The sequence below is a fragment of the Danio aesculapii genome, chromosome 5 (assembly GCF_903798145.1).
Source record: "Danio aesculapii chromosome 5, fDanAes4.1, whole genome shotgun sequence".
Taxonomy (NCBI): Eukaryota; Metazoa; Chordata; class Actinopteri; order Cypriniformes; family Danionidae; genus Danio; species Danio aesculapii.
The window spans coordinates 43,572,897-43,587,223 of NC_079439.1; the positions used below are offsets into that span (position 1 = coordinate 43,572,897).

At 34.8% G+C, this 14,327-nt stretch overlaps 1 protein-coding gene across 1 annotated transcript in view; it reads right to left on the minus strand.

Annotated features, from left to right (window-relative positions):
- Positions 1 to 8,411, minus strand: part of ndufs4 (NADH:ubiquinone oxidoreductase subunit S4) — a 20,229-nt gene extending 11,818 nt beyond the window's left edge. Inside the window, exons 1-2 of the mRNA XM_056456991.1 lie at positions 8,296 to 8,411; positions 6,295 to 6,373 (exon numbers count right to left, since the gene is read on the minus strand). Coding sequence (XP_056312966.1) covers positions 6,295 to 6,373; positions 8,296 to 8,378 — 162 coding nt within the window. The 5' untranslated portion in view covers positions 8,379 to 8,411. The remainder of the gene's footprint in view (positions 1 to 6,294; positions 6,374 to 8,295) is intronic.
- Positions 8,412 to 14,327: the final 5,916 nt, after the last annotated feature.

Consider the following 14,327-nt stretch of genomic DNA (forward strand, 5'->3'; position numbering starts at 1 on the left):
CACCCTTTTCTGCCATATTTTCAATTTTATTTTCATACATAAATTTTAATTGCTCGTCACACATGCAAAGATGCATTTAAGCATCAAAACAATAATCTATAATACAGATTTATTTAATTTAGATTTAATATCATTATTTTTATCATAATAACATTTGATGACAGCTCAGCTACAAATTACTGAATTAACCTACTTTAAATACTTGTACTTTGCCACTATCTTTCAAATCACAAGGTTTTTCTTTTAACAATTTGTCAGCAAGAAAGTTTTTAATTATTCCAAATATAAAAATGACTTTTTTTTAATATACATGTATCTTATGACAAAGGATAATGAAATGTTTTTTTAACAGTTGAAGTCAGAATTATTTGCCCCATTTAAATTTGCCAAATGATGTTTAACAGAGGAAGGAAATTTTCGCTGTAATGTATGATAATATTTTTTCTTCTGGAGAAAGTCTTATTTGTTTTATTTTGGCTAGAATAAAAGCCGTTTTTAATCTTTTAAAACCATTTTAAGGTCAATATTATTAGCCCCTTTAAGCTATATTTTGTTCGATAGTCTACAGAACAAACTATCATTATACAATAACTTGCCTAATTACCCTAACCTGCCTAGTTAAACTAATTAACCTAGCCTTTAAATGTCACTTTAAGCTGTATAGAAGTGTTAGAAAAATATCTAGTCAAATATTATTTACTGTCATCATGACAAAGATAAAATAAATCAGTTATTAGAAATGAGTTATTAAAATGATTATGTTTAGAAATGTGTTGAAAAACGTTAAACAGAATCTGGGGGGAAAATATAAACAGAGGGGCTAATAATTCTGACTTAAACTGTATATGTTATTTAAATAATTAGATTTAGAAATTAGTATTTAATATCCTAATATACAACATGAATAAAATTACTTTGTAACTTTTTTCTGTTCAAACAGTAGGTGCAGTGAATGGATGAATTGCAACACATCCAAGGTAAAAAGTACAACAAATAAAACTGAGAATGACAAAATGAGTATATTAGCCAAATCTATTTCTGTCATAAGAGATGAATTGTCAACTTGAATTTATTAGCAATAACAACCAATGAAACAAGTTAAACAGCACAAATGAAACAAGAACCCATTTATCTACATCAGCAGTGCTATTTTCAGTCGATTAGCAGTAGCAATGGCTGAGCTGATTTGTAAGAGCACAGGGTGATGGAAATGAAGTGAGGAGGAACGCAGTGTGCTCTACAGCCGCTGCGAATCTCCTTCCTCTACCACACAAAGGTGCTGTCGGCCACTTTAAAGGTTACTTTCTCAAGTGTTAAGCAAATGAAATACCATTTAGCGACTAATACACAAAGCCTCTTGTCAGATCCTCTTCAAAGAGCCATATCCTTTGACCTACTTGCCGGCCTTGGTTTTTTTTTCCCTTTCGGACAAGCACCTGGTACGAGGGGACAACTAGACAAAACAGACACTTGAGATGAACAGCGAAGGGAAAGAGGGGGACGGAGGAGGTGGAGGAGGACAGAACCACGGCTGGATCTCCAATTCAGAGCTTACAGACACAACCATACAGTCTGACAGCTACTTTAACAAGTTCATTCAATTTACGGCTCAGACTGAACAAAATGCCTCTCGCTTGCAATTAGGTATCATTTCACTGATGTTTGCATTTATTTTCGTACGCAGGATGGTTTGCAAACGCATTTCAATATGCATGCAAATAAACGCACTTTCAATAAATGACTGTGTGTCATTGCTACATCATCAACAGCCACAGACCAAACAGAAAAATGATAAACAAAGGCACTTTAAATCAGACTGTCATTTGCCACCAAACAGACTCTAAATTCAGACTATTGCTTGGTGTGTTGAGCTGATCGCATCCCAAGGCCATATGGACTATGCTTTTCAAGGAAAGAAAAAAAAATGTCTCGGCATATTAAAGAATGATAGATTAAATGTTTTAACTGCAGAAAAACTGTATGCTTCAGGATTTCAAAACTTGTTTCAGATGCTTGATTCATTCAGAGAGTTTTTAGAGCTCCTGCGCAGCTCAGACGTTACGTGTGAAACTCTTGTCACTGGCCAGCCATGCAGGCTTTCTCATGGCCCAGCATGCTTAATCAAACTGTAATTACTAACAAAAGCAAGTCAGCGCTGGCACCGGAGGGAGAAAGTGCCCAGACTCTGCCACAAATACGCAGGACCTTAATTAACGTCATTTGCAATGCCACACATTTGACTGCACAGCAAAGTGGCACATTTGCAAGCCCTTTCACTAGAGCTCGAAAATTTCTTTGTTTTTTCCTTTTCAAAATTAGACGCCCAAAATATCTCAAGAATGCTATTAAAAATGTATTTTCAAAAGCATTTGAAATTGTAGATTAATTACTTTCAAAACATCTTATACAAATAATTTCCTTAATTAAAAATAGGCAAAGCATTAATCAGCTTGACCACTGTGTTTTTTTTTTTGTCGTTTTTATTAATAGTTTTAATCATAATTTTTTTTATTTCATTTATTAATTTAAGATTTATTAATTATGCCATTTTTATTGGTTTTATTAAATATATTCATGTTCCTTGCCAACTACCTAAAATAAGTATAAAACCTAATAATAATAATAATGCACCTTCAAAGTTCACTTGAGATATCTAAAAGCCCTTTTCATTCAACACTCGTTGAAGAAAAGTTTCTGTTTTTTTCTTTTTGAGATGCATTCTCCCTTTCACATTCTTTCCAGTCAACATGTCTTCATGTTTCGGTGATAAATGACAGGGTGGGTCATGAAAATTTGAGATTCAAAGAAATGTCTTGTAGAATTTATTCCAGGTCAAATAGAAAAGCACATCCAGGCGACCCAATATAAATTCTACAAGACATTGTGAGATGACCCAAGAACACTGAGGACCTGAACACCATCTTCTATAGAAACTACTCCATAACTCAGTTTGGAAAATCAAATTATGTAGTCACATATGATCTGTAAGCATGCCATAAATATGCAGAAATTGCTCAAACACGAAGTGCTGTCCATAAATTGCCTCCATAACAGCAAAGTGCTTCTTATATTTATTAAGGCAAAAACCTTATGGAGGTGTTACATTACCACAGTTGCAAACTGCATGATGACATTAAAATAAATATGAATATTTATTATTAAAAGGCATCATAAAAACTCTCACAAGACAGGTAGTCTTCACTACAAACCAAATATCTGGCTCAATGGGCACAGCTCGCCTGAGAACAACAATGAAAGCTCTGTGGCCAATTATAAAAGGACAGCCGCCGTCTTCCTGCGAGTCTGCTACTGTCAGACTGTTTTTCTCCCTTTTTTCTTTCAATCCCCTCTTTTTGGGGGCCCTTTTGCAGCTTTACTTTAGAGTGGCCCCTACTATTAAACGAGAGTCCTCAACCAGGCGGGGTGTACTGGCCCGCTCAGACACAATCACAGATAGCCTGAGTCCACCCAAACACCCCACTCTGCCAAAAGCGTCCCACACATTCAAGCCAGCTGAGTGGCTGAAGTCTCAAAGGTAAACAAGCTCATTATTGTCTCACAAGAACATGCATAAAAAAAAAATAATAAAAAAAAAAAGATTAGAAAACTTAATTCAGAATAGATTTCAGGAGAGGACGATTTACCCCTTCTAAAGCACATCCTGTCTCATCTAAAAGCACACAGCGTCATTAGAATTTATATTTTACCATATCATTAACAATAAAAATAAATACCACATATCCTGTAGTCTACAGTAGTGCGCAAAACCCTTTTTTCCCTTTACATACATACTACATACTAATTTTATGCTAATGGGCGTATTCCAGCATTCTAGCTTTTCATATTGTATAGATGTGCTTGGAAAGTATAAGAGACAGACTTACTAAACAGTGCAAATTAGCATGAAAACACAATCCCACATACTTAAGCAGTAAGCAGACCACTGAGTGTCAAGTTCTGCAGATTCTACTGACAATGTGCAAATTATAGAACATAGACATAGCAGGCTATTTTGATACAGACAGTTGAACTAGACAAAAAACATATTGCAAACAAGCAGAGCACTGAAAACACAGAAGCAAAATTTGTTATGAAATGGGTGTTAAATACCAGTAATCTTTACAGCCAATCTTAACAAATCTCAGGATCCATTCAAATACTCACCTTCCATAACATTTAAAAAAAAACTTGCATATTGATAATACACTAATACAAGTAAAAAATTTGTGGTTTTTTTTTTTTTTTTTTTTTACAGCAGGAGAGGGTTTGTTTTGTAAGATGGACTTAAACATTTGTATGTGCACAACATTTCAAATGGTTAATTTGTGATAATGCACAAGAAAGCACGTTTATTGGGCAACACATAGGAGGAGGGAACCACCAGTAAAAGAATAACACCATTTATAACTGATCAATAAGATTGTTTTAAGATGGCAAATGTAAGATTTTTTTTAAAACGTACTAGGAGAAAATTTAAGCTTATAAAGTTTAAAGTTTATCTGAGTTGTTTATAGAATGATTAATCATTTAATGTTTTTCTTGTAGCTGTGCGCGTACAGTCAGCTGTGAAAAGGTAATGCAAAAACGCGTACAAATAACTGCAATTTTAAAAAATGAAAGCAAAACCTGATTCCTGGACATTTTAGGAGATTCAGAAACTACGATTGGACGCATTTTGGTGCAAAAGGCGCGTCTCTGTGGGTCTGCAGAGCACATGATGTGTGAGTGTTGATGGTTCTCGCACACACAGAACCAGCAGTAGGAAATGTGCAGAACAATAGAAGATTTTCCACTGGTTAATCGATCACAAATGTTTGGTTTTCTTGGACGGATACAAATAAAAAAAGTGTAAAAGAATGATAGTAATAGTATTACTCATGTGTCACCACCAGATATACTTGGGCGGCCGTTAATATAGCTGGGCAGCCCGCCCAAGTAAAGTCTATGTGTGAGGAGCACAGCATATTATGACATTTTTTATTATTTAATCTGACATTGTTTTAAGCCCAAGTTAACTTAATCTAGTTACATTTATCAGAAAACAACTTTAATTTCTTAATTTTGCATTTCAATAAAACAAATGGCTATTCAAAGGGTGAGTTAAAATTGAGAAAAATTAAATACTCATCTACATTTTGACCAATCCCCTGAGACCTTGAAGATATTATAGATGTAATCTGAGAGCTTTCTGATCCATCATAGCCAGCACATTCCAGAGACATTCAATGTCCAGAAAAGAAACCTAATTCATTGCATTCCATGTGACTTGTCCAACTGTATTCATACGAAGTTCCGAAACACTGCATGCAATTTGCAACTTCTCTGTGCACATTTACTACAGGCAGTACAACATATTACCATTACAGTCAGCACCCTGTCCAGATATGGAAGACTTTTGGTGAAGTGGTTTGTACAGATTTTTGGCACACAAGTGTTTTTGGAGCTTCATTTGATTACAGCTGAACCACTGAAATCACATGGAACGTTTTAACAATATTTTTGGTTCCTTTTCTGGACTTTGAATGTCTCAAGACCATTGCTGTTTATAAAGGATCAGAGAACGCTCAGATTTGATCTAAAAATCTAACCCTTTAAGGATATTTGTATTAGAAGATTATTTATTTTTGCAGTGTAAGCAACATTTAAATGACATGAGTTTAAGATTTTTGATTTCTGTAACACTTTAGTTCACATTTACAATTCATGCTATTAACTACTAGCTTATTACCTGCCTATTATTAAGATATTACCTGTTCATTAGTAGTTATAAAGTATGATGTTATTCTGCATCCCAAATCCTATCCAAACCTAAACCCAACTTCTTGCTTACTAACTATTAATAAACAGTTAACTAGTAGCTAGTATTATTAAGCTAGCAGTGTTAGTTAATTTCTTGTTAATACTGTGAATTGCAACCTAAACTAAAGTGTTGCCATGATTTGTGCTCCAAGATCTTTTTAAGGCCTTCAATTCTGAAAGTGTAAATTAAGACTTCTTAAGGCCTTTAAGTAAACTCTGCTAATTTATTTAATTAACTATTTTACGTTTTACTCAAACCAAGTGTTTTTTTCTTCCCAATTGAACTTGTTTCTCATATTTTGTATAGGAATAATGTATAGATTTATGTAAAATATACAAATAAAATACATTAATTGTAATCTCTACATATTAACATACCAAAAAAATGCCATTTTTAATCTTTTAAATTTCTAAATTCTTTTGTGAATTTCTAAATGTTACACAATTACAAAAGCCCAATACAAACAAAAAAGAAAAAGCATCCAACGTTCATACCAGTTTCTCATCCACAGTGATAAGCTGGGATCCTTGTCCCTGTGCTTCTGCCAGCCTACATCCTGATGTGCTTACTGACCTGTAAAACAGGAAGATGAAGTTTAAAAAAAAAATGATAGAGATGACAAGCAGAGATACAACACAAACAACTGAATTTAGGTACAAACAACAGCAGAGTGAATAATTTTAATGGAGAAGGATGTGTGCCAAGGGACAAGAAAGAGGAAAGCAAACAGATCTCTCTTCAGCCCGATTAATTCTGCCTGCTGAGCTTCTGGGAAGTTACGTACGATAAGGCAGCAAGAAACAAACAGCCACTGATGTCGTCCTGTAAGTCTAAAATCAAAGCTTTTGAAATTTACCTGAAGCTGGTCTGTCATAAATGGATACAAAAATCATAAACACTTGCAGATCTTTAATTTCAATTTTAGATAAACAACATAAACAAAAACTTTAACATACAAGAACATACAATTGCTTTCAAATTTGGAATAATGTGACTCCAGCTGCCCAGTGTTTGATAGAAGATTGCAATCAAACACTCTAAACTCCACACAGGGATGTCAACAATTTAGACATACAATTGACTAATTACTTTAACTGAAACTGCTTGGCCAAAAGTGTTATTTAAATTGAGTTTTAACTTTTGAAATTTACTATATATTTGATTAAATGAAAAATACAAATCTATGCAAAGCAACAAAAAGGTTATACATTATAAAATAAAAAAACAGTACTTTTACTAATAAATACAATGATGAGAACAGATTGTGGTGAATTTAAAATTTGATGTATATACAAAATACATTTAATTTTGATTAATTATATTGGAAGGCATAAAAGGTTGTAGAGAAAGTGAATCATTTTCAGATATTCCCCATCTGCATGACTGACCACTTTAACATAACTAACCATTTTTTAGCTAAAAAAAAGTATAAAGGTAATGAGCTTGAGGCCTCATTTCCAAAATGTCATCCATTGTATTTTCAAGAAGTGAAATTTGATAACTTGTGCAAAATCTACTCTCACTCTAAATGAAATGTTACATCCTATAGTGTCAAAAATCCGTCAGTGGTGACCTAATATGCAAACAGAAAGGAGATTTGTGAACATTACTGTGGATAAATGTTTAAACTTTAAAACTTAAGTTGAAGGTAAACTGTTATTAAAGGGCACTTGCACACATACTGTAGGTTTATAAGATTAAAGTATACAACAAGGTGATGTATGCATTATGTTACCAAATTGACCGCCATGACACAAACACATGTGATTGAGGTAAAGTTAGTTATTTATTCGAACATTCTGACTTTCTCATATAATTTCATTAAAGAATTATTTGAAAATTCTAAATAGGGAAATCTTATTAGCAAGCATCGAAAACATTGTTCACAGTCAATAAATAATACATAATTAAAGGCGGTTTCAAAACAAATATTTAAAGTAACGTAACGGGTAAACAATACAGGTTAAAATATAAAATTGTATAAAAAATATAAAAGCCAACTTGACCTCAATACAAATGTGAACCTTTGAATTATTAGCTATTACTGAAAAAAAAATGTACATTTTCGTTCAGGTAGAAGGTCAAAGAGCTATCCTTCCCATAAACCGCTACAAACGATAATCAATCACACTAACATTTGACTAAATTAACTTGCTTAACGTACATGACTCAACCATGATTTATCATGTGTTTTAACCAGTTTAATTAATGCGTGCTATTTTACCTCCCTACACAACTAAGATCTTGTTATTTCCATGACTACTACAACAAGTAACTTCATAGCTCCAAAACGTCGCATGATCATGTATACGTGTGTGTCAGATTAACGTTTAATATCAAAGAATTGACCGATGACACTCTGGCTATGTTAGTAGCTATTCGGCTAACTGTGTAACTGTTAACTGTAAACAGATAAACAGAGCCAAGAAAACCAAGCGAGCGTTATTTTTTCGCGCGTAAATACACAAACAATTACATGAATTATTGGTAATTACCTGACAGGATTCACAAATGTTTTTGTGACTGATTTAAGAGCGAGAATACGGCTTAAACCAAAGAATGACATTGAGGACGCCATGTTAACATGATCTGAGAGACGTACGGCAACACACAGCGTTCAAACTCACGCGATGCGTATTTCTTCAGCTCATGAAGAGAGTGGAAACTTGAGGTGAAAGATTGTTTATGTTTAGTTAAAAACTGCAACATATATGAATGTGGTTGTTACTGACAAAGAGCTAATGGCTGTTTATAACAAATGGTTTTTCATGGTGTTTGCATCATTTTGCCCTAGTAGAATGAAATGAAGCAATGAGATGCACACATGGGTGCTATCCTTTCTTCCTTTTTTTATATAACATGCATGTTTGATTTATGTAACACTTTCTGTAATTGCACACCTGTGCAATGGAGGAAAATACTGCTTTGACATTGCTTTATCGAAATGTTATACACTGTTAATTTATTTTAACAATGTTAAAAGCTTAGAAAAAGATGCATTTCAAATGAGTAGCTCCTAATAGATGGTTATAAGCACAAACATGAGACGTGGAACAACCCCCCCCCCCCACCCCACCCCCCATTAATCGGAATTTACCAAACATACACGTGCCAAAATTTGAGATTGTGTCAGTGTCAAAATGGCTAAGATGAGCATTTAAATCAAAGTAGGCAGAAATTTACAATTCAAATAAATCAAATTTATTTGATGAGGTAAAAGTGAGGTAAACATGTACATAAATATTTACAACTGTTAAAATATAAACACAAACTATTTACAACTAATCTACAGCTGACAACTGTTTTATGATTGAAAGATAAAATGACTAATAATATCATGTATACTGGATGTTTTTCTAGAATTGTGGTATTTTGATTTTAAAATATTGAATAAATTCTGAATTATGTAATTCATATGGGATGAGAACGCTGGTTAGAATTGAATTATTTGGCAGGTCAAGCATGCTTGACTCATGTGAGAGAACCAACGAGGTTCTCTGCTGCAAGAATCAGGCTTGCTGGTTCTGATTGAGATTCTGTGAATTTCTGTGCTGATCAAAGCTTATATATCGGGGAAAATAGCCAAAATTATGTATTTACCATCTAAAGTAATCATGTCTGTTCAGAATATATGGATTAGACAGATTGAATAGATACATTTTTGAAGGCACCATTTTGTGCAAGTGTGAAGAACGTTTTAATAATCTTTTTCCACTTTTAACAGTCTTGTGTGGAATAGGAAGGTTCTGTGGATATTAAAGATTGTGCAGGGAACCACGGACACATTGCAAACCTTCATTTTTAAGAGTAAGAATCGGATGAAACACTTTCATGGAGGAGCAGAAAACCCAAAACTTAAATTTCATTAAGATATTTTGTGCTCTGAAGGAAAACAATTAAGTTATTTGGAAGGTGTGTAAATAATTAGTAACTTAGTTATGGCCTTGCATTAACAAGTAGTTCATAATAACATTAAAACTATATTGCTAAAACATTCAGTTTTTAAGAACCTCATCATGCTTTTGGGGGAAATTTCAAGAATTATCACACAAATATAATTAAATTTAAAAAACAATAATACAATATACAATACTTTTTTAAAAATTAATTAGTTTGATTTGATTCCTAATTAGTTGTTTAAGCTTCACAAACACATAGTCCCTATATCCCAACAAAAAAAAGCGACCTTAAAGAGAGAAAAAAAAAACAGAAGCAAGCATCCATGGCATGTCCCTTAATTTGAGTTCAGGTCTCTTCAAAGGCTCTGTCTAGATGGGTCGATTTCCTCCTCAGTTCTCAGGACTGGTGTAAGACAGCTCTCTCTTGGGACTTCAGGCATGCCACAGCATAACATACTCTTTTTCCGCTATTTATCAGCTCCTGGATCCTTCTTTTACTTTAGCATTTCACCACTCATTGTCATTAGTTTATATATGTGTCGCCTGTAAAGGAACCGGGAATCTCCTCTAAGGATGAGATCAGAGTTCCTATTGATCAGTGAGAGAATTGAAAGGTCCAAGGGCAATCCCCACACTTCAGCACCGGAATCTCCATTTTGCTTTAATGAGGCCCATTCATCTGAAAAGGTGACCGTCCTGTCTTAGTATTGGACTTAAACGTGTGAAATGTGAAAATGAAATCAGCAAGGGTGTAGATTATATATTCTTTGCAAAATGCCAAGATAATGTCAGTATTTTCTTCAAATAGACAGAAATACTTTTTATTGTTATTTATTTAGTGGACCTCTTAATGTCAGCTGTGTATACTGTATAATTTGCAGATATAATCATTTGTAATGATAAAAGTGTTTATGAGCAAAGCTTTCGCTGCAGGATGTCTAACCTGTGCTGAAGCACAGACAAACACAAGTGATAAGCAACACTTTGCCTCTCAAAGAGTTAATCGATGGGAAAGCACAAGGAGAAAAACAGAGTGGCTTTACTTTTCTCCATTTCCCTCCCTCTCTCCTGTCCCGTTTGAAGGAGATGCGAGTTGGCAGCACAGGAGAAGCTTGAAGATTAATGGTGTAAAGGGGGGCTCTGACAGCCTTTCCGCTGGTTGCAGTTCTCCTGGGTGGCCCGATTGGTCTTGGATGTCACTTTTGCTACTTAATCTTGTGTATGTGAAACAGCCTGACATGCCTGAAGAACTCGGTCTGTCCACGTCTGTATAGACATCAACCTGTGAGACACTTACTACAAGGTATATTTGTTAGGATGTCCCTTTGAGAGAGAGATCTAATTTTAGGAGGCAAAAAGTTTGTTGAGGGCACTTGAGAGAGCATGGTATTTATCTGATTAAAATACAGTAATCTCATGAAATATTTTAGTTGAATATAGCTGTTTTTTCACATTGTCCTTCAGAAATGGTTATATTATTCTGATTTAAGGCTCAAGCACATTTCATATTATAACTTTTTTCTTCTTAATAGATTTACTTGTATAGCATCTATTGGGCCATTCATTTTTAATGCAGAATCATACTCGTCTCAAACCTTTGAACATTGATGAATGTAACAACTAGAGCACAGATTGCTAACCAGTTGGGTTTGGTTATGGTGAGAAAGGATTTCCAGACAGATTACTGATCTGAGAAGCTCAATACTCTGGAGAATAGTCTGCCAGCCTGTCGACCAGTGGCTGCAGGGTAAATCCTAAAAAAACAATGATCTAGGATTGCCACAAAACAGCATCCATGGATTGAAGATAAAAACTCCAGACTGCTGCATATGTTTGATGCCATAATTGTGGGAAAGTACAGAAAATTTGCTTACATTTTTTGTACTAATTGGACATTATTAGCCAATTTGTCCGTTTAAGCAAGAGGCATAGAAATCACTTTTTTAAAGAAAGGAAATAAATGTGTCTGCTGCTATTAGACGTCTTTTTCTGTGCCTTCAATTAAGATTTTTGCCAACATCAGAGTGGATGTGAACTGGTTTCTTGTGTGACCTTTTTGACTTTTAACCCTAATCCTCTCCCCCTTAATACCCACTTTCTGTCTGTCACCCTGAGCGTTTGCTCATTATCTATTTCCTCCCTCGCCTTCAGAGCGACATTATAGCTTCACTGCATTTCGTCTCCTCTTTTAAATGGATAATCCACCCAAAAATGAATGAATGAAATCTTGGCCCTTGTTGATGCAAAAATGAAGTCAATGCAAAAATAATACCTTTGGCTCTTGACTACAGAATGAGGTCCTATGAAGTGATACAATCGGTCTGTACAAGAAATTTAACACTTTAATCCACAGCCTCGGCCAATGGTCTTAAAAATGCTCACAACAATCTGGATTATCAGCATCTTACCCCATATTGATATAGACATGAGCACTTCATAAGACAGTAGAGCATCATCTAATGTCACAAATATTAAAGGCATATTTCACCCAAAAATGTGAATTCTGCCATTTTTTACTCACCCTTGGCTTGTTCCAGACCAATTTGTTTGTTTTTTTCTCTGTGGAACACAAAAGAAGATATTTTGAACATTGTTACAACGCTTTAACCATTGATATCCATAGTAGGAAAAACAAATACTATTGTTTAGTCAGTGATTATTTAGGTTCTGAGTTTTACTCAATGAGGTAAATGCACATGGACTTTTAATTTCAGTCAGCCAGCCCAAAGGCTTCTGGTTAATTGTCATCCGATACAAAATTGGCACGTTTAAGATCTGATTTCTTTAAAAAACAGTGATCATCACTGCCTGGCTGAGATGCGATATAAAGTGGGTCTCAGACCAAACAAGAAGCACTGCGTTAAATAATATTTTTTGCACCATGTCTTTAAAATATGGTAATTAATTTCACTCCAGTATTTTTAATGGAATTTCTACGCTAGCCTGCTGCTAATGACAGCGTCTATGTTTAAACGGTCTTTCGTCTCTTTTTACGCTTTAACAACCAAATCAATGCTTAAGTCTATTTAACTGATTATATTTGAATTACATTACCACATCGGAACCTTATAAAATTGAGAATAGTCACTTAAATCTCTCACCGGAAGTTCATCATTGGCTGAAAAACACTAGCTGTGCATATAGCCCATTTAACTTGTTCGTTCATTCATTTTCTTTTCGGCTTAGTCCCTTTATTAATCTGGAGTCGCCACAGTGGAATGAACCGCCAACATATCCAGCTAATGTTTTTTTACGCAGCAGATCCTTCCAGCTGTAACCCTCACTGGAAAACATCCATACACTCTCATTCACAAACATACACTACGGGCAATTTAGCCTACCCAATTCACCAATACCACATGTCTTTGGAGTGTGGGGGAAACCGGAGCACCCGGAGGAAACCCACGCGAACACGGCGAGAATATGCAAACTCCACACAGAAATGCCAACTAACCCAGCCGAGGCTCAAACCAGCAACCTTCTTTCTGTGAGGTGAACATGCTAACCACTGCGCCACTGTGCAGCCTCCATTTATCTTATTTTACATGTTATTTTGTATGTTATTTTGATATATAATCAAAACAACAACAAAAAAAAACTCAAATTGGTTTGGAACTGGTCAAGGGTGAGTAAATGATGAACATTCATCATGTATGTTTTTTTTTTTTTTGACTCTCAAAGTGCCCGTAGCTCTTGAATTTTATGAATCATCAAGCACAATGGCTTCAAATATTAATGCTTTACTGAAGGAATCTTGGATGAGAGTAAATAAACAGCAAATTTTCATTCTTGGGTGAACTAACTATATGTTAATTTCCTTTCCCCTGCATCTGAAAGGATGTTTTAGAAAACACCACTTCCTGTCTAGTGATGCATCACTGCGAAACTGTTACACACCTAACGCAGAGTGAACATCACCGTCACAGTCTCTGTTTAATTTGCAAAGCCCAGGTGTCTCGCGTCCTGGAAAACAGTGTTTACTAGCTTGTGATGATGAAGAAGTTGCTCAGTTTTTTTTTTTAGACCTCATGTTTTATGTGTATTTCTGAGCTGTAAGCTGCCCACATAGTGTCGTAAGTGAAACTGCGGCCTGGTGTAAACTGTTTGGACAAAATGAAATAATCCACCTACAGTGCTTGGAGCAGAGCCCTGGAGCAAATCAAATAGAACGTTTTAAATAGAGTAATCAAATATTTACAAGACCATAACGATTAATTGAGTGTCCCATGGCATGATTCACATTTGGTGCTTCGGTGAATGGGGATTATTTGCTGTCTCTTCAAAGGAATTCGTGTCGCTGGAGGTCTCATGATATGTTAAACGCTTCCATATGGGAGGACATTTGGCTTTAACAATTAAGTAATTAGTGAGAAATAATTACTTAAACACACATTATAAAAAGATAAATAAACCACTTCATGTGTAAATAAGAGTCTGTGGGGGTTCAAAGGAAAGTTTTTACTGAATATTGTGTAAGATGTTAGGTACTATTTAAATGTTTGGGCTTGATAAAGGTTTTGTTTTTATTAAAGTAATGTAAAAGTCAAGTCAACTTATTCCCTGCTTTATCAGGGGTCACCGCAACCACAGGAACAGCCAGTAACATCCACATTTTTACAAAGCGGTTA